General features: G+C 40.0%; 1 protein-coding gene across 1 annotated transcript in view; it reads left to right on the top strand.

The window, feature by feature from the left end:
- The first annotated feature begins 727 nt into the window (after positions 1-727).
- Positions 728-21,194, top strand: part of pkn2 (protein kinase N2) — a 48,787-nt gene continuing 28,320 nt past the window's right edge. Inside the window, exons 1-3 of the mRNA XM_034215275.1 lie at positions 728-1,046; positions 17,494-17,658; positions 17,960-18,095. Coding sequence (XP_034071166.1) covers positions 1,026-1,046; positions 17,494-17,658; positions 17,960-18,095 — 322 coding nt within the window. The 5' untranslated portion in view covers positions 728-1,025. The remainder of the gene's footprint in view (positions 1,047-17,493; positions 17,659-17,959; positions 18,096-21,194) is intronic.

Below are 21,194 nucleotides of genomic sequence, written 5' to 3'. Positions count from 1 at the left end.
GCAATTTGTGACAGCATCTGCATTATCCTTTGGATTTTAATATTATTTGTTGATCAATATTAAATAGATGACTGTCTGAAGTTCTTTATGGAATTAAAGGAGTGCCATCAAAAGAAAACATCTTTAAAACAATAATTTAAAAATGTGGAAATATAAAGAAAAAACAAATGTGAATAAAATAATAAAAATCATTTAAATAATAAAATAACAACATGTTGGAATATAGAAAGAAAAAGCCCCATGTTTTTTCCCGATTACTTTTGTTTAGTTTTTATAAGGATAAGGAAAAAGAAAGGAATTCAATTAAGTGTATGAAAAACAATAATACATTTCATAAATCTAGAATAAAATAACTATTCAAAAGAAAATTAATTAATTATGTATCACTTGTGATTGAGCACTTTTTTTATACATGTATCATCACTTTTCTACTCTACTTTTTTTTATTAAATTAAGGGATGTAAATACTTATTCTCCTTTCACCTCTAATGAAATGCACACAACTAAGAACTTATTTTACATCTGCAATGCGTTTGTGCGTTTTTTTAATTAATTTTGTTTACATTTCAACTCCAAAATGAATCACTCTGACCAAGTATCCCCTTTTTTCCATGTGTGTGTTTACCCCGGGATGAGGCTGTGAGCATGAGGTAAGGCCAGCCTGTAAGCAGTGTGGATCACGTGTGTAGCTGTCCGGGCTGGAGCAGCAGCGGCGGCACTGCAGCTCCTCTGGGCGGACTCTCCTCTCTAACCACCGCCTCTTTCTCCAACTGCACTGGGACAGATTTATGCCTCAGCTTTTTTTATTTATGAACACCAGTCCACCCTCCGCCTTCATGACGGTGTGACCGCGTCAATGAAGTGTGAAGACGACATGGGAAGGACCGTGTACCCGAGATGACCGAGGATTTGGTCCGAATAATTTTTTTGTCGCCAGAGAGGGAAACTTAAAACAAGGCTTGTTTTTGGACATCCACCTCCCCTCCTCTCTCCCCGTAGGATTTGATTCAAAGGCGAAAACCAAGATGGCCGCCGACTCCGTGCAGGTAGGAAAAGTTGACAACTGTTGCGAAAAGTGCGCAAACTTGCTCCAGAGGTTAAACTAAAAGCTAGATAACTGTTTTATTTATCTAAAGTTGAGTCGCTGTGGGGTGGGAAAGTTGTGTTAAAGTGTAGGGCTTGTGCTAGCCTCTAAGGGGTGTCTGGGAATTATCCATGGATTGAGGCCTGGGAAACAACTATCCAAAGTTACTTTTCCTGAAATATTAAAGTTGTTAAACCGGTGCTTTTGTGCGGAAGCAGCTGTGTTAATTAACGCTATGGCAATTGTTGTAAACCGTGTTAATGTTGCTGTAGCGGTGAGTTAAATAATGGTTGTTGGACGTTTACTAACAGCTATGTAGCCTGACGTTAGGTTAACCTGCGTTACTTTAAGATAAAACAGTTTCCTCCGTGTATTAACAAAGTGTTAGGACCACCGGTAAAGATATATTTTAAATTTTTAATAAGATGCAGCGTAGTACAGTTAAAATGTTCAAGCTGTTCCAAAGACAAAGTCTTCACTGTTTTCTTGACGTAAAGTTTTTCAAACACGTTACAGACTATGCATTTACTAATAAGCTTAGGCTACAGTGTAAAATAAGTCTGAACATCTCTATTTTAAAATGTTAATTTCTTAAAACTGCATATTAGAATAACAGTCATGCCTCATATTCTATGACTCACTTTTTAATGTGGTTTCACTTGAGTGACGTCAGATTTGAAATAAGTCTTTCTGACACAAACATAGTCCAAAGCAACTGACATGACAACTCCTCCACAACTTGAGCTTGTCAAGTTTGGACTGCTGTCAAGCATTAGCTTTAGCAACAACCTCTAGTTACTGAATGCATATCAAAGCTAGAACCAGGCTTATTGCTCACACACTATTATTCATATTTACAGGGAGTATTGGAGGGAAAGTAGTTGCAGTAGTTACAGCAGATATCTAACACAGCAAGCTAACACTTTTAAGAAGTATTAGTTGAAATCTATCTTATTTGTATTCTCTAGTAGTAATTACCTGTTGCCATATCAGTGAAGCCTTTACTAGGCCAGATTAATCACAAGGCTTATCATTCTAACTGGGTGTTTGCTCTATTCAAACCACGTATTAGTAATAATAACCTGCCTGGAAAGCTTAAAACGAGATTTGGCACATAAGCTAACTCGTATTTACATTGAGGTAGAAGCTCAAATGTTGTTTAATGTGCACTTTCCCTGCTAAATAAATAAATGCTTTATTGATGATAGGTAAACCACCCTGATTGACAATATGTTCTGCTTTGGGTTGATACAATTTAATTAATCACAGTAGAGCATATACAACTGTCTGATAACGGTAAGCTAATGGCAAACAGATGTAGGCTTGTCCAGTGGTTCACAAACTTTTCCATGTCAAGGAACATTAAACTGACACAAATGTAACCACTGACCCCCACTTGATTTTTATTACAGAAAGTGTATGATACCGGTGTCCTTTTTATAGTATAAACTCTATCATTGTGCTACGTTTTGATGGTGCTAAAGAGAAAATAAGTGATTCCCCTTTTTGCTGGGGCCCACGTTGAAAACCACTGGGCTAGACCGCCTGTTTCATTGCAGGTAACGAAGGACACAAATGGAGAAAAGTGTCTTTTATTTGGGATCTTATCACATTATTGTTGAGGCTTAAAATAAAACAATGAGGGCTGACTGATGATGGTTGGCAAAACTCTTAACACATGCTTTGATTTAGTGTTGATAAACGATGATGCATAATTATTTCTAACAATCATTAGTAACCTTCCAACAACAGTATATATTTTATACATATGTTTTATATCCCTTTAGGTGCAAACCACCTTTCTCAGCTGCCTCAGTGTTTGCACTGTTCGGATTATGTATGTTGCCAATGACGTAGGATGCATAACAATAACAGAAGCTATGTTGTATTCCTAAACCAGGTACACTGTAGTGCATTCATTTTATATTAGGCGATTAAGACCACGTGTAAGTCAGGCGTTCTAAAAGATATATCTATGTTTAGCAGAGGTGGACCGAGCTGGCTAAACTTTCAAATATATCACCACGGTGGTTTATATGGAGTGGAACCAGATCTACTCAGCAGAGCAACAGGTGCTTCAGCGCATTTTATCGCTTGTTCTCCTTTGTGACATTGAAGCGTGGACACACAATAAATCTACTTGCTGTCCAGCTCCGAAATTAATTACCAATAACATTGACCAGAAGTGCAAGACATTACCTACAGTTTGTCTTGACATGGGATATGTGTCGGGAGGATTGTGTGAAGGCTGCATTTGTAGGATTTGCGTTTATTAGCCTGTGTTGCTTTTTCTGATTGCACCAGGCTGTTGCCAGTGCTCTGCAGCCAGCTGTGGGGTAAGCCTGCCGGGTGTCAGGTTGTAGGTCGAGATAGGCCTCATGGAGAAAATGGCAATGGCTTGGCTTTTAAAGCGAAAGTCTGGATAGTGGCTTCAACTTTTCCATTGTCCTATTGTTTGAATGAAAGCTCTTGTTGTTGGACTTGGAGCTCTCAGGCTTAAGGAGCAAGTTAACCTGCTTACACTTGAGGCTCAGACCTAATATTTGTTTTACCTCACAGTTTCCTTTCATGTCTCGGGCACTAAAAGAGCTCTGTAACAAGTTCAACATGTTGCCCTACCTTTTGTACAGACAGTTTTTTTTAATTCAGTTTCTAAGTATAGCTTTACACTTTGTTTTTATTTTGTGTGGATTAACAGTCCATATTCTATCGTTCTAAAAAAAAATCAAACACATTTCATTATCCTAATATTGATCAACACATTACATGTCCTTTGTAAGTCGCTTTTATCCAAAGCGACTTACATACATTCAGTACTGTGGACAATCCCCACAGGAGCAATTTGGGGTGAAGTGTCTTGCCCAGGGACAACGACATGCTGACTGCAGTGGGACTCAAACTTGCTACCCCCTGATTCGAAATCCAGCACACTATACACTGAGCCACAACCTCAAACATGTAGCTCAAATATTTAGTCTCTTCATCTGTTGTGAGCAAGCCTTGAACATTTCACAGAGCCGTTAGCAGAGCCACACTGACAGGAACAAGTGCCCTCCATCCATCACAAACTGTATGCATTGTGCTCTGAGTGGAAACATTTGCTTACAATTCCTGCTTCACTCGTCTTTGAACCTAATAAGTCTTGAGTTCTCCGTTTGGCGTCATTTCCTTGACAAGGCAAGCGTTTGAGCAGCGAGAAATGATAAGGGACTTACAGGTAAAATAACTACTTGAGGAAGTATTGCAGTTAGAGAAACAAGAGGTGAAACCAATTGTGAAAATGTGCTCCTGCTGGGATATGGTTTCTTCTTTTTGATCTCGTATTAAAACGCAGACCTTGTGGGTGTACTAGCTGATTTATTTCCATCTTATCTGATTGGCCTTTCATGGGTTTCCTTGCATTGTTGCATAGTAAAATAGGCCCTTTAGGGTGTCCTCATGTTGTCCTCATACAAACAGGGCTACAGTGCAAACAAGTACTTGCAGAGCATCATTTGAAGTAGAGAGCTGCTTTTCCCTACACACACACACATTATTCTTCCACGTCCAGGAGTTGTGACCTCCATTTTACCTATGAGTCATCCAGGAGCCTCAGGACCGGAATATGTGCAAACTATAGTTCCCTCTGAAGTGAGCACCTAATGATGAAGGTGGGTGATTTCACATGAGAGTATGACTCTGTCCATGGAAATGTTTTGAACCAATTCCCACCATAAATCTATCAGTCAGATGTAGGATTTACTCCAGGTAACTGTTCAGCTGAGTCATCCTGACGCAGATTGTCTTCTAATAATTCTTGATGATCAGTTGAGTTAAAAGATGATGACCTAAGTGATAGCAACATAAAAGGAAACTTGGCCTCTACTCTAGATGAAGTGAATGTAATCTATTTTTTAGATAGATCTGCCACGAAAAGTCGATTCATCGATTAGCCAATTGTACGGCTGGGCAATATATGAGGAGTTATTTTCCAAAACGCTATAAACGCCAAATTGAAAAAAATTGAGTTTGTCGTGCCATTTTGCTGTGTACTGAACCTATTCACTGCTCTATCAACGTTTCATGCCAAATCGCTATATATCCTTGTTTAACATGTACGGCAAGATGCAGTTCCTTTCCAAACCGCGATAAACGCCGAACCTATTTTGAGCCTAAACGCGATATATCCTCTCTACCAATCAGAATTCGGTGAGCGTTCTATGCAATCCAACATGGCGGCGCCCTGAGTCGAGGTTTGTTTATGTTCATTCAGTCTTCGAAATATGTCTTTAAACTGTTGTAACACATTTGATGGCCTGGATGAGCCAGTGAGACCTACACCTGGGGGTAGAAAACGTCGACTGGATAAAGAAAACCACAAAAAACAACAACAAAAGAAGGTTCGTCACTCGGGTGGCGCGTTAATACCGACTGTGGGATGTCAACACAAAGCTGCTGCGAAAGGTTTCCGTCAGGCCGAGAAGCTGTCCCCAGACGACCTGATGATGAACTTCAAACATTTCTATGAAAAACCAAACAAGGTTGACCAGGACCGGGCTATACTTCATCTCCTGGACATCACGCAAGTGAAAAGGAAGCATCCGAAAGTTCAAGACGTAAACAAACAAAAAGACCACGTATCTGTAAAGTTCAATCTCCTGTGCAACAGTCACCCAGAGAAGGTTCCCGTTTGCAAGGCGACCTTCATTAAAGTGTTTGTTGAGTACAACTTTCGTTTCAGGCCTGCTAAGTGGCCTGCTGGCCTGAGGATTTTACGTTACGTGTATTGTTGTTGTTGTTAGCATCTGGTGCTAGCTAGCGGCGCTAATGGATATAATGAGCTGTCAACAAGGTGGAGAAGAGTCCTCTCCTGTCAGACTGAGAGACTGATAACCTCAGCTCAGGTGAGGTAAAGGACTCTGAGTGTTTAGATAGTTAACTTAGTCTAAGTTATCTCAGTGGGTCTCAAACGGTTTGGTCACCATTTATGTAAACACATATTTCCATTTGAGGGGGGAGTGATTAGTAAAATATGCATGACTAATAAAAAAACAAAACGTTAACTAGGTGAAAAAAGGTAAGATAAACTTTAAAAACTTGTTGAGAGCTAAAACTAGTCTTTGCTGCTGCCTCAAAGAGGAGCAGGGGGAGACAGGTGAGGCTGGTTCAGGAGCACAGACACACTCACAACTATAAATGAACCAAAAACAAATAAATAAACAAGTTTCAATGTTTTTTCATATTGGATATGGTATGTTATTGGTTATGGCTATGATTTTATGATTATTTAAATGTATACAGTTCTGTTTCATATGAGTGTAGTCTCTTTATTTCCCCCTCAAAATGCACCAGATTCATGCATTTAAGTCCAACATTTACACATTGTGTGTGTGTGTATGAATATCATTATCATTACTTTTTACAGGTTCAACACTTTACTGAATGCCTTATTGAATGTATTACTGAATTAGTTGCCTATTGAATATCGTTATCATTACTATCATTACTTTTTACAGGTTCGGCACTGAATGACTATTGGCCTAAATGTGTTACTAAATTATTTGAATGTATTTTTAACATTGTTGTAATAGTGGTATTTGTATGTGTTATATATTGTTATAAATTGGACAATATTGAAATGTGAAATTGCAAATATTTATTTTATTTTACTATTTAGTTTATGTTACTATTTATTTTATTTGGGTTTTATTTATTTCATGTATTTGCACTTATTTGATTTATATTCATTTATAGTATGAGTCCCTTATCATATGTTGCATGTTCTCGTTTAAAAAAAGAAGACATAAACCATCAATTAAAAAAAATGCATGGATTTATAGCGTTTTGAAAAAAATTGATGGATTTATAGCGTTTTGAAAAGAAAAAAAGAAAAAACTTTGATTTAATCAAAAATATTGTTGTTTGATTTAATAATCATTGTTCAATATGTTCAGACTGAGCCAACAAACTATTTTAACAGGATACATTTAATATTAACAAAATGTGTGAGTCTAGGTAAAAAATGTCATTTTACTGAAAACTATTAAAATGGATATATAGCGTTTTGGAAAAGAACTCCTCATATCATTATATATATCAATGTTGTGATATGAGACTAGACATTATCCTTTGGGTGATCTGGCATTACTGTCATCTTTTCATGGTTTTAAAGGCTGCATTTCAGTAAAGTGATGTTATTTGCTCTATGAAAACTGATGTACTTATATGATTCTGTTTTCTTCAAGTTTGTATTTTGTTGGTCGAACGCACTTATTGTAAGTCGCTTTGGATAAAAGCGTCAGCTAAATGCAATGTAATGTAATGTGTTGGATTAAGAATCAGAAATCTTTTGTTTGTCCCACAACAGGGGGAATTTTACACTGTTAAATAAAGAGACAGTGCAGATAAAAGACAAAAATAAAATGAGCAGTAGACATACATATTTAATAAAGAGGCAAGCACAAGTTAATAAAATAATAAATCAAAAAAGTACACATTTGTGAGAAACAGCCGCATCATAATAATAAAGTAAATATATAAAAGTAGCCAAGTAGCAGCCAGTTATAACATTAATACATACACACGGCATCTATTGCATGTCTGTCCGTCCTGGGAGAAGGATCCCTCCTCTGTTGCTCTCCCTGAGGTTTCTCCCATTTTTCCCTTTAAACTGTTTGTTTTCTCCGGAAGTTTTTCCTTGTACGATGTGAGGGTCTAAGGCAGTGGTTCTCAAACTTTTTCTGTCAGGCCCACCCTTTGGAGAAAAAAAAAAAAGTCGGGCCCCCCCAACACACATAGTCAGGCTCAGTGGCGGCGCCAGAGACTTCTTTTGGGGGTGCTGTGGGGTAGCTTGACGTTTCATAGAGGGTGCTCAAACATTTAGGGTTTCCCATTAATGTACCGGGCGCTACAGTGGAATTTTCTACTGCAACACTCTCCACAGGCACATACACAGTGTTCCCGCAACTGTTACAACGAAGGCTCGATAATCAGCTCACGGCATATAGGTGTAAGCAGGGGTAAAGTGCTATTTTTATAGGTGGTGTGTGGACACATTGAGAGCAAAATGAAGAGATCTATGGATACCTCTCAACACCCAGATGAAACGGAACTGTAAACAGATTTACTTTTTCTTTATGGATATTTTACAAATCACCCTTTTAAACTTTATTCTTTTTTTAATGTCATATAGTATTTCATACCTGTTTTTCATTTATTCTCTTATTTTTGTATAACTATAATGATCATATAAATGTGTGCCTCGGAAATAATTGTTTACATTAATGGTGACCAAAACGTTTGAGACCCACTGAGATAACAATGAAAGAGTCCTTTAGTTCACTGAGTCTCTCAGTCTGACAGGAGAGGACTCTCCTCCACTTTGTTGTTGAAAAAACTCCTTATATCCGTTAGCATAGCTCGCTAGCACCAGAAGCTAAGAACAACGATCTTCGGTACCGGTGCGCTCTCTCTCTCTCGCGCGCACACAAAATGGCTCGTTCCACACACACAGAGACCCAGACGTAATAGTACTGTACTGTATCATATTATTTTCGAATCAATAATTTTTCAAATTATGATTTTTTTTTTTTTAATCTTTTTTTTTTTTTATATAACCATTTTTCCTCCTGGTCTTTCGCGCCCCCCCTGGCATGCCTCTGCGCCCCCCAGGGGGGGCGCGCCCCACACTTTGAGAACCACTGGTCTAAGGACAGAGGGTGTCGTATTGTCATACTGATATTCTGTACACACTGTGAAGACCACTGAGACAAATGTAACATTTGTGATATTGGGCTATATAAATAAACATTGATTGATTGTGTATATTGCACAAAGCAGTGTTATCTTGTAGACATTATATCCAAATTAGTCATTATATTATCAAAATATCTCATTGTGTAAATATTTTATAAAAGCACCACTAGTCAACCCTAAAACATCATTGCTACTAGGGATGCTCCGATCTGCAATTTTGGGGCCGATCGCCGGAATCAGTATCGGCCGATGGCCGATCCGATCGAGTGGGCGGGCCTATGGGGATCTTCCATTTAAAGTGATGTTTAAAACTCAGTTAACGGGGCTCATTCACTGGCGCTTCCACAAACAACAACCAACATAATTATCACATTCTAATGAAGTACATTATTCAAGTTTACATTCACTTTGGATAATAACTAGGGGTGTTGAAAATAATCGTTTCTACGATGCATTGCGATGTGGACGATTCGGTATCGATGCAGTGACGGAAGATAATCGGTTATAGCGTAGTAACGTTGCTTCCTGATTTTCCGGCCGCGGCTTTACTATAACGTTTCTTTTTCTGTCACTTTAATATCAAATCGGTCGGTGGAACCGATCAGGGAACAGACGTGACAGCGGCACAGCAACACCGAACACGGAGCAGTCTGCTTTATCCACCAACACAACACCACCAGTCCAGAACCAACAGCAGAAGGACCCGCTCTGAATCACTCCATGTCGCTGCGGCTCAGAGACACAGGGATTTATGTTTTTCAAAAATAATCGCGTTACAATCATGTCAGGTTTTTGGTGGATTTAATTAAGTCTTGGATAGCAGAGTATGAATGTCCTCTAGCAATTTTCAGACGATATATACGTGTGTAAAGTTTGTGAAAGCAGGAGGAAAAAAGCTTCCGCGATCACCGTCTCCTCTGTTCCTCTAAGCCCCGCCCCCTCCCTGAAAATAATGAGTGACAGGCTGATAGTGACCCGATAGAAACTTTATTATTCACTTAATCACTGAGATATAATGAAGCTAACTTAATCTCATACATTCATGGGATTTATGTAACAGTAAGACAGAGAATGTGAGTGTGCACCCACATGCAGTATTTTAGTTGTTATATGCTGTTGTAAATACTCCTGTTGTCTGCTGTGTTCAGACTCAAGTCCTGTGTGTGATGCCACATTCAGGACATTCAGTGTCCTTTTTTTAACAGAAGACCATTGCTAGAAGCTGCAGCTAGACTGCAGAAGCATTATTTTTTTGTTTTTGAGGATGGAACAACTTCACACACAGATATAGGGAGGCTAGACCTATATAATTCATTTATTTTGGTTTATAAATGAATGTCAAGACATTTATGTTATTGATTTCTGAAGCACTATCTAAATAATAAAAAGAGAGTTCATATGTATTTACTGCATGTATGCATTGATGAAAAATAAGCCATGTGCGGTAATATAGAAAATTGAGGATTCAACGCATTGGTATGAATCGTGATGCATCGGGATATCGAATTGAATCGAATCGTTGACAGGATAATCGTAATCGAATCGTGAGACCAGTGAAGATGCACAGCCCTAATAATAACACGGGAGAAATGAGCGGAAGCGCTCTCTCCCTCTCCTGACAGCCCGTCAGTATCGTCTTACTGTGTGTGGTACAGTGTGTGTGTGTGTGTGTGTGTGGTACAGTGTGTGCGTTGTAGATGCGGCGGACAGACGAGTCTCAGTTGGTTTGGTGTCCTCTGCTTACTTTTAATACTTGTAAATACAACTTTTGGCCTGTAATTTAAATTCCCCATTTCAGCGACCAGATAGAGGGGGGGGGGGGGATATATCCAGTCTCTGATTGTGTTACGTTATTATGAGAGTGCTCCGTTTGATTCTGAAATTGTATATTTTTTATATAAAAATATGTGTGTGTATTATGTCCGCAGCTGTAGCCTGTTATTGTCTCATTATACCGCACTGTGAATGAATTAAAAGTAAATATATAAGTCGTCATGAACACATCTGTCCATCAGACAGAGTGCTGGCTGTGCCTCCTGTTATCATTGATGGATGTCTCTTTAAAATGACCGCTCAGAGGAGAGGAGTTCTCATTCTCTAACCGTCTGCTGCTTCCCCTCCTCTCTCCTCGGTTCCCCTCCTCGGTCCTCCGCTCGCATCTCCTGTGGGCGGGACTAAGTCTCGAGGAGGGGAGTCGAGGAGGGGAAATTAGAGTATTGAGATACCTCTTTAGTGTGTGTGTGTGTGTGTGTGTGTGTGTGTGTGTGTGTGTGTGTGTGTGTGTGTGTGTGTGTGTGTGTGTGTGTGGTGTGTGTGTGTGTGTGTGTGTGTGTGTGTGTGTGTGTGTGTGTGTGTGTGGTGTGTGTGTGTGTGTGTGTGTGTTGTGTGTGTGTGTGTGTGTGTGTGTGTGTGTGTGTGTGTGTGTGTGTGTGTGTGTGTGTGTGTGTGTGTGTGTGTGTGTGTGTGTGTGTGTGTGTGTGTGTGTGTGTGTGTGTGTGTGTGTGTGTGTGTGTGTGTGTGTGTGTGTGTGTGTGTGTGTGTGTGTGTGTGTGTGTGTGTGTGTGTAGTGTGTGTGTGTGTGTGTGTGTGTGTGTGTGTGTGTGTGTGTGTGTGTGTGTGTGTGTGTGTGTGTGTGTGTGTGTGTGTGTGTGTGTGTGTGTGTGTGTTGCTCCGCTCACCGTTCCGTCACAGCTGGTGGAGCTGCTGGATTTCTGCTTCACACACGTTGCATACCGCTATTTTATTGTCTTTTTCGGACACTTAAAATACTGCCAGACCAGTGAAGCCATTTTGGCGAGCTTGTTTTTCCGCGCACAAAGAAAAGTGTCATGTATTTTACGTCCTAATTTTACGTCATGCGATCGACATTTTTAGAGAGCACCGATCGATCGGCAGAGTGAGTATCGGAGCATCCCTAATTGCTATATCGACAATAACCAGGTATTTAGGCAAAGAATATTGTGATGTATGACACCATATCGCACAGCCCTTGTCGATAGAAGAAAAATAATAACCCATTATTTGAAACCTCACTTAATTGTTAAAGTTATGTTTCGTACAAGAATGACAAAAAATGAATCTCGAATAGGGACATTTCATGCATTTCTCAGTTTGATATCATATTGACGTAAATATATCTTTGGACTTGGACTGACCAATAAAGACAATTAAATATCACCTTAGAATAATTGTGATGGCCTTTTTTCAATATTTTCTGATATTTACTGATTAAGGCGAGACACGGCAGGCAAAAACATCGTTTTTCAAGTACTGGTCAATTTTGAGATTTTGTGCCATTTTGATTCTATAACATATTTTCTTTCAAGCTTTTGGAAGGAAAACGTACAAAATACACATTTAAGTGTTTATTTGACTATAGTTTGTCTATTTGCGTCTGTAGATTTCTCCTAAATTCACCAAAAGTTAGCATTCTAACGTAACATAAAGTACCGCGACCGCTGTGTGCACCATGTCAACAGCGGTATCGTTGGAAAGCTGTGTCTCTCCTGCACAATCTCATCGGATCCAAATATGGTCATTTCCTTTGTATCAGCAACCAATCGTGAAAGCACAAAGGGGTCTTAAACCAAGAAACGAAATCTCATTGGCTGGTGTCAATTTCTGACAACGTGATTCGTTCAGATGCGTCACGTGGTGTGCTAAAACACTTCCTGGTTAGCTTTCCGCTAGAAATTGAAATCTCAAAATGCCAAAAGAACGGCGAAAAAAACGTTCACAGAGAAGACGACAACAATTGTCACTTGCACGAAGCAAGGTTATAAAAAAAAAAAATTACCCTGAACATGAAATACCTTCACGGAGTGCGTCGATGCGCAAGCTGTCATCCAAAGAACAGGAGGGTTTAGCTAGCGCCTCACTGCAATCTTTAAAGGTCGTTTTCTCAAAATGAGTTTTTTCTCCTACTCTGAGTTCGAAATTTGAACTTCAGTAGCACGTACATACACCAAACCTTCCAGTTATATTCCTATCAATATTATGAAGGCTTTTACAGAAGGGTTTGTTCATATATAATTCATAGCCTGAATTATACAACATTGTATACCTAAAAACATGGCGAAAATGGATATTTTAGGGCTGTTGACAGTATTTTCTGATTTATGGAGTGATAAAAAGAGATATCCAATATCCCTTCTGTAAAAGCCTTAGATACTAATATGACTACAAAATGAAACAAGAATTTTGAATCTGGCTATATCCAAAGTTCAGATTTCGATTCCTGAAATGTGTTAAAATATGTGCATATTTAATGAGATAATGGATAATTTGCATATTTAAACATGCTATTTCAGAAAACTTGTAATACAAAAGACAATTGCCTTATTGTAAGTAATTAACTGGAGAAATTTCTAGCTGATACCTTTAAGTTAAAAAAATTACCCTATTCACCTGGGGTGTCTCACCTTAAAACAAATTAAACATTGTGGCTCATTTTGGTGGGAAAAAGCCAACGTTAGGCTATAAACAAACTACATCATGTCACCACCGCTAAGCTAAAGGTAGCTAATGTTTGGTAGTCTCATTTAGTCACTTGTTAGCAACCGCTGTTTTTATATTGAGTAAAAGCTTCAGACATTTACGAGTGGGGTATTAACGGACGTATTTAATGTTGTTGAACAAAATGTGAAAATGTTGTAAGCTAATGTTAACCACGGACCTTATTTCAGGAATCTAACCAAAAACCCAGAATAGCTCAAATGCTGACTCATTTGTGTTTAGGACCCTTTCCTGTACCACTATATAGATTAAAGGCACCATGAGACTACATCATCCACCCTTGAACACCAGTCCTTACAGTTTATGAACCTTCCTACAGTTGTGGGGGGTGTTGTTTCATAGCTTCTCCTCCTCTCCTTTACCACACAAGTTGCTTCCATGGGGCAGGCCACAATGGACAGCCAGTGTTGTGTTTTTAACTTGGGTTAATTTTAGACGTCTCCTTGGAGTGAGATTAGGTCTCATTCTGGGCTGCTCTGACCTCACAGAGTTAGGAGCTAAGAGGGATTTGGCTGCCGCTGCTCAGACGGTTTATCTTGCCTGTTGATGTTGACGGTCTGTGTGAGAAAAGGAGAGCACAATGGGAGAGCTGTAGAAAATTGGATACCAGCGGAGTGAATGAGTGCCGCTTTGCACTGAGCCTCTGCCAGCTATCGTATAGAGTGACATTTATGGCGGGGGATATTATTTCTCCTAAGAGAACTTCAGTGGACTTCATATAATGATAGTTAGTGCTGGTCAGCAGAGCATGGGAGGACGGGTTGGTTCAATTGATCTAGAGATGGACTTGGTTGAAAGCGATGAAGTTCAGGTAAGGCAAAAGATGAGCTAATACTTTGTTTTTTCCCATCGTCTCTGCAGGGAGTTGTACTTTTAACGGTAGCCCGATAAATTGAAGGTAATTGTATTGAGCCTTAATGTTATTGCGTGTTAGGTTTGACTGCTTACTTTAATAAGGAACTAGACTGCGATATTGTGGTAGCCACATTTTTCAGGCTTTGTTCTCTTGTTTTATTAATGGTGTAGGTTATTGTACTACACACTTAAACTGCAGGGCGGCTTTAGAGGCTTGCAACAAGTTCACCTTCATATTTTGTGTGTTTAGCTGGTAATGTTATCTGGAGTAATTTGATTTGAGTGATAGCACTTTACACTGGAGACTTTTCCATAAGGTCATACTAATAGATATTAAATAACAACGCATATTCAAATATGTTTAAGCAATTATCCTTTCTATTTTTCTTTGTTTTAGCCTGTTGGAGCTATGATTGATAGGTTGAATTGTTGCGGTTGTATAGTTTGTAATTTAACGTAATAGGAAGTAGATTGATGAGCTGTGTAATGGCCTGGAATAAAGTGATTATCCACGGTCCGCTCAGATAATCCCTGATGTGTTCTATGTAGGGATGCTCCGATCGCCAATTTCGGGGCCGATCACCGGAATCAGTATCGGCCGATGCCGATCCGATCGAGTGGGCGGGGCCTAAATGGAAGATTTAAACTTTAAATCTTCCATTTAAAGTGATGTTTAAAACTCAGTTAATGGGGCTCATTCACTGGAGCTTCCACAAACAACAATCAACTTAATTATTACATTCAAATGATGTACATTATTCAAGTTTACATTCACTTTGGATAATAACACGGGAGAAATTAGCGGAAGCGCTCTCTTTTCCTCTCTCTCTCTCTCTCTCTCTCTCCCCCCCCCCCCCTCTCTCCCCATCTCCCCCCCCCCCTCCTGACAGCCTGTCAGTATTTCATGCAGCTCACTGATCCAGTAATGAGTGACCCGACAGTGAAGAATAAATATATTTATAACTAGTTTAGCTTGTTCCAGAGGTAGATAAAATAGCTAAGTGTGTTAGGTCTAACTCTTGTGTGTTTCGCTCCGCTTACCGGTCCGGCGGGCGGAGCTGCAGGATTTCTGCTTCACACACGTTGCATACCGCTATTTTACTGTCTTTTTCGGACACCTTAAAATAATGCCAGACCGGTGAAGCCATTTTGCCGAGCTTGTTTTGCCGCACACAGAGACAAGTGTCATGTATTTTACGTCATGCGATCGGCTCTCGCGATCGGCATGTTTAGAGAGCACCGATCGATCGGTAGAAAGTGAGTATCGGCCGATTTCGATCGGTGACCGATCGATTGGAGCATCCCTAGGTCTATGATCAACAAGTTGAACGTAACTAGTGCACCACTGTATTCACCATGGACTCTAAAGCTGAAGCTATTCAGGAAGTGACTGCTAATCCCTATTTGGTTAAGGTGAATGGTGTAAAGATGCAAGTAAATGCTGACTGACGGCAGCAGTGAAAACACTGCGATACAGGTTAACTGAAGTTCAAAACACACCAGGACGCCGGGCTTACCTTTACAATACTCCGGCTGATAGTGTTGTGTCTCTACTGTTGGTCAGAAGATAAGGAGTGGTGCAGTGAAGATGTAATGTTCTTGGCCAACCCAGAAGTTATGATCACCAGGGTGCCCTCAACAAAAAGCAATGGGATTTTACCATTTGATTTTGGAAAATTTCAGAAAAATAAGCTCTGTTGCCTACACATACGTTTATGGAACTTGCGTAATGAGTGACCCGACAGTAAAACTAAACATATCTATAACTAGTTGAGGTAGTTTGAGAGGTCATTAAAATAGCTACGTGTGATATTCTAACCTGAAGTGTGTGTTTTGTCCGCTCACCGCTGCAGGTGATTATGCAGAGCTGCGTGTTGACTCGTCAGCAGCAGCTGATCTCTCTCTCCCGTCAGACTTTACTCGCGTTTATGTCCATATCGATCAGATCTAGCTAATGATATGACTACCTGCTTATTAAAAGACACCTAAACAATAGGCGTTGCTATGCAACCGGGTGAGGCCGCAAAGTATAGCGCTATGCATTTGTTTACATGCCGACCGGAACCCCGAGGCATTACCAACAGATCAACGCACAATCAACCCATACAGGACATCTCTTTCTCCACATTACGTGTTAAACATTAGAATGATCTATTCTTGTCTGTCACATAAGTGGCGCAACTGATGCGGTATTGCGCTAAGGCAGTGTTTCTCAAACCTTTTCATGCCAAGGACCACTTAACCAATAAAAAAACACTCGCGGACCACCTAACTCCACAAATATCCAAAAACACATTGTACCATTTTCAGGCGATTTATAAAAAACAAACAAGTGGCCACATGTGTGATGAAGGTATTTATCTGGGCTATATCATGCAATTGAAAGTGAAACTTAACCTCGCTCCATTGCGGAGATATTCCCGCGAGAGTGCGGAAAACTTTAATTAAATTAATTTCAAATGTGAAATGTTACCAATATACTCACGGACCACTAGGGGGCGCTCACGGACCACCAGTGGTCCGCGGACCACACTTTGAGAAGCACTGCGCTAAGGGGACATTATTTTGACCAGACATTTTGACCGGAGAGATTTAGATTTGCCGGTCTTCAGCATATTTTACCGGTAATTACCGGCTAACGGGAACTTTGATTAACACCACTCTTGTCATTCTTGAAGCGTAAATGCAATCTCCAGAAGTAAAAAGCTGATGCTGTCTTCACGTCAACACAACAAGGCTGCAAAAAAAGGCAATCTTTTGAGAACTGTAACTTCTAGCGTAAGCTTATATAGAAAAAGCGTGAAACATTTTTCCCACATTCTCCCTTGTCTTTATTGTAGAAAGCAACATTATATTAAGAAAATGTTCCTTTTGTTTTTTTGAACTCTGGCCATTTGTAAAAGTTGTAAATGGAATCTAATTCTTGCTCACACAAAGGATCAGATCACACATGCTTAAATGTTTTTGATTAGTATGATGAACTCGGTGACTACTGGAAAATAACTTTGTCTAGACCTCCCCCAGCTTTTATTGCTTTCTTACTGTTGTCATGAAAAAACGGAAATGCATTTGTTTTTTAGGGCAATAGCTTCAGCTGTTTGGAGACATTGTAAGAGGGTGCCGCTTTGTCTTCAGTGTTGAAAGTCCACTTTTCTAATACTAGTCTACTTTTTGACTTTGACTGACCGTTGTATGTCCTCTTCTCCTTTTCCTCCTTTCTCCTGTTTACCTGTTCCTTTTCCTCCCTGCTGACCTCTAAATTACTTACTAAATCTCCTCTTTTCCTTCTCTTTCTCCACCTTCAGGGGGATTCCAGGGGCCAGCTAGTGGCGGAGCGTCTAGGTCTGGGACACAACCTGGACCTGTCCGACACCATGGTTCAGCAGAAGCTGGACGAGATAAAGGAGCAGATTCGCCGCGAGATCCGCAAAGAGCTGAAGATCAAAGAAGGAGCCGAGAACCTGCGCAAGGTAAAATCTCTGAATGTGGAACAACTTCTGAATACAGTGTAGCAGCATCTTGTTTTTTTTACTTTAAATATTATTTTGCAGTTTTAAAGTAAAAAAAAAAGCCTTCTACTTTCAAGAGTGCATGTTACTGTTATTGACACACAAACGGTCATTCAAAACACCAACTGGTTCATTCGCTAAACACCAGTTTTGTTCATAATAAAAATAGATGATTTCAAATGAGTGACGTGTCTCTTTCGGAATCTTTGCTGTAGCTAAATTGTCCGATTTTCTCAAGCCTCCTGCTCTCTCCTCTCCTCAGGTCACCACAGACAAGAAGAGCCTGGCTTATGTCGACAACATGCTGAAGAAATCCAACAAGAAGGTAGAGGAGCTTCACCAGGAGCTGCAGGAGCTCAACGCCCACATCGTGGTCAAAGACCCCGAGGAACTGCTAGGTAACAGCAACAATGCAAAGAGGCGCATCCACAGAAGATTTAGTAAACATTAACCAGGAAGTAAAGGCCAATGCTCTACTATACTCGGCCTTCCTACAAATAAAGCATTGTTTTACAGAGCTGCAGCAATTACACAACTAAATTATTAGTTGATCAAAGGAAAATATCAAATGTTTTGATAATCGCTTAATCTTTAAAGAATACATTTATTCAGGGACCTAGTAATTTTCCTTCAAAAAACAACATAAAATGGTCAGCCTCTCAGACGTCCTGCTTTTCTCTAAGTTTTATATCAATCTTTTTGGGGGGGTTTTGGAATGACAAAACATTACATTCAAATATATGACCTTGGACTCTATGAAACTTTGATGTACACTTTCGAATTTCTTTTTTAAATATTTTGGCTTTGTTCGTTTGTCCAATCTCACACTCTACAATGACAGCGCTGTTTTTTAAAGAAACACAGCGTTCATTTTCTACATGAATTTACGAGTGTAAATGCATGAAAGAAAAACGTAACTATAGATATTTATAATACAAACATGCGGTGCCACTTACTTATTAGTGTGAATAAGTGGCACCGCATGTTTGTATTATAAATATTGTTGATTATAATGAGACATGATTAACTGCAACAATAAGATGTTATAATAAGTAGTCTAAAGCTATCGTTAAGATTTAGAGATATTGTAAGCTATAGCTCAGAGTGATTATTGCTGAACACAGCCTTCATTTACCAAACAATTACAGTATAAGATGAATCTAGGAAATAATTGTCAGATCATAAGATTTAAAAAACAGTAGTTAGTTGCAGCTCTATTGTTCTAGTTGTGCGGTTTTACATAAACTCCATATTCCTTGTATTTAAGCATTGCATTTCGGGGTAGGGTATATAATGGTCAGATGTAAGCTAATTTACTTGTTTCTTTTCTTACTTCCTTTTTTTATATGTTCAAGCAAAAGGTTTGGGTTAATGTCATTGTTATTCCAGTTCTTGGTTAGAGGGTTTTTACATCATAATTTATTTGCGATACTTTTGTAAAGAGAGATTAATTGTGACTCGTATATTTATCTGCCCAGGTGTAATGTCACAAAGTAGCAACCTCTCTTCCAAATATTATCATCATCTCTTTATCATTCCTCCAAAGATACTGGTTCTCACAAATGCAGAACATCACATTTGGCAGTGCTGTGTGGTGTTAACATGTATATGAACACACTGAGTGTTTGGAGGTGACTCACTCTCCAGAGGCTAACATTGTTTCATTCCACATTCCACCGACAGTTCCAATGAGCCGCCGATTGTTCCCCTCCGAGGCCGTTGAAAGCCTGCTCCTGTGCGTTTGTCCTCAACAATGGAATTTGGAGAGAGTTACCCACGGCATAATGTCGTTTTGTTACAGTAGTTGCCTTATGTGGCATTTGTTGGTGGTGAATTCAGGAAGAGAAGGAATGGTATTTGTCTGCCTGTTACCATCACATCCCCCCGGTTTAGTTGACATTAGGAAGTAGATGGGATGGGAGGTTATCTTGGTAAATGGTTATCTTAATTGGGAACACATTTTGCCTGACTCAGTGACTCTCAATCAGATGAACGAGGGCTTTCTTTTAAGTGACGCGACGCCAGAAGAATGTTGCTGGCTATCGCAAAATGATGGAGAGGGGCTGAGGGCAGCCCAGTGCTACGGTCACAAGACAACTTTTAGACAGCGCTTAGCTCTCCAATCCCCAAGAGACGGCACTTGTTTCCTGAATTAGTAAGAAGGAGTTGCTCTGCGAGAAGCCAGAATGTGTTTTTGTTCCAGGAGCGAAGTCAAGAGGGGCTCTGGTTATTCTCTGCAGCTCTGCTCAGGCCAGAAATGGGCCGAGTCGCTCTCAGGTGCTGCAGCTCTGTCGCTGAGCCACCAGTCAGGTCCCTCTTTCACATGTCATCCATTCATAAAGAGACAAGCCCCAAATAAAGTTTACTCTCTGAATCATATCCCTCATCATATCATGTGTCAAGTAGGAAAGCACTAATGTTCCAGGTTCTGCTTTTGTTGTTATTGTTAAGAGAGCATTGCTAGTAGGTGTGTGAATCACGGTGTCCTTGTTTGATTTGATTGTGATTCTTTACTATTACTATTTGGTTCAAAACTGCTTCCTGATTCAAAACTATTCCCAATTCAAAATGAATTCTGGATTCATTACAATAGGGGTGCTAATTTCACGATCTGCTTCAGTCAGCTGTGCACTAATAATCGCAGTGTGACACATTATAGGTGTACTAAAACGGGTTTTGACAAAGTTATATCAACTGATGGCAATGATGCAAATCGAAGACAAAAGGTACAATTTATTCATTAATACAAGTTTTTCGTATTTATCAATTCCAAGTGGCTTCAAGATTGACAAGTTGCATTACATGCTAGACCGCGCTAGACATGCCTACGAGAGCAATTTTGGGGTCAAGTATCTTGCTCTAGAAAAACTTTCGAGATGACTGCAAAGATAGATTGTACTTAAAATATAAGACTGTAATGGTGATCAAGGGCCTGTGTCCACATGACATGTGATTCCATCAGTAGCAACCTCTAAGCTCTAGCATTTTGGAATTTGTGAATCGTATTATAATCTTAGAAGATGAGAACCTCCCTTGAATCGATTCCTCCCCCACCCTGAACTGTAAGCATGTTTCTGGTTGTGATCAGAGCCAGATGGGTTAATCTGAGGGAGGGTTCCCCTTGTCAGCGCTCCAGCAGTGACATCAGCCTCGATGCTATTCAGTAGCTCGGTGTCTTGTCCTGCAGACAAGCGTGGGCCGAACCAAGCTGAGGAAGAGGGGGAGGAGTAGGGGCCGGGGTCCTTGAATTCTTGGCTCGATCATGTGACCTTGACCAAACCGCACCCCCAACGCAGAGAGGAAAGCCCTGAACGAAGACTGCATGACACGCAGAACTCTCACACGTGTGTTTCTCTGTGTCTTTTGCACAAGCAGCTCCCTCACAATACTGCCTTGGTGTACAGACTCTTATTATGCCATTTTATGGAAGATCTGTTTTGCCCCAGGCCCTGTGAAATGCCCACCTTGCTGCACAGGCTGCTCTACAACACGTGGGT

The sequence above is a fragment of the Gymnodraco acuticeps genome, unplaced genomic scaffold (genome assembly GCF_902827175.1).
Source record: "Gymnodraco acuticeps unplaced genomic scaffold, fGymAcu1.1, whole genome shotgun sequence".
Classification (NCBI taxonomy): Eukaryota; Metazoa; Chordata; class Actinopteri; order Perciformes; family Bathydraconidae; genus Gymnodraco; species Gymnodraco acuticeps.
The sequence above is the reverse complement of the archived record's forward strand: the minus strand, read 5'-3'. Positions and strand labels throughout refer to the sequence as shown.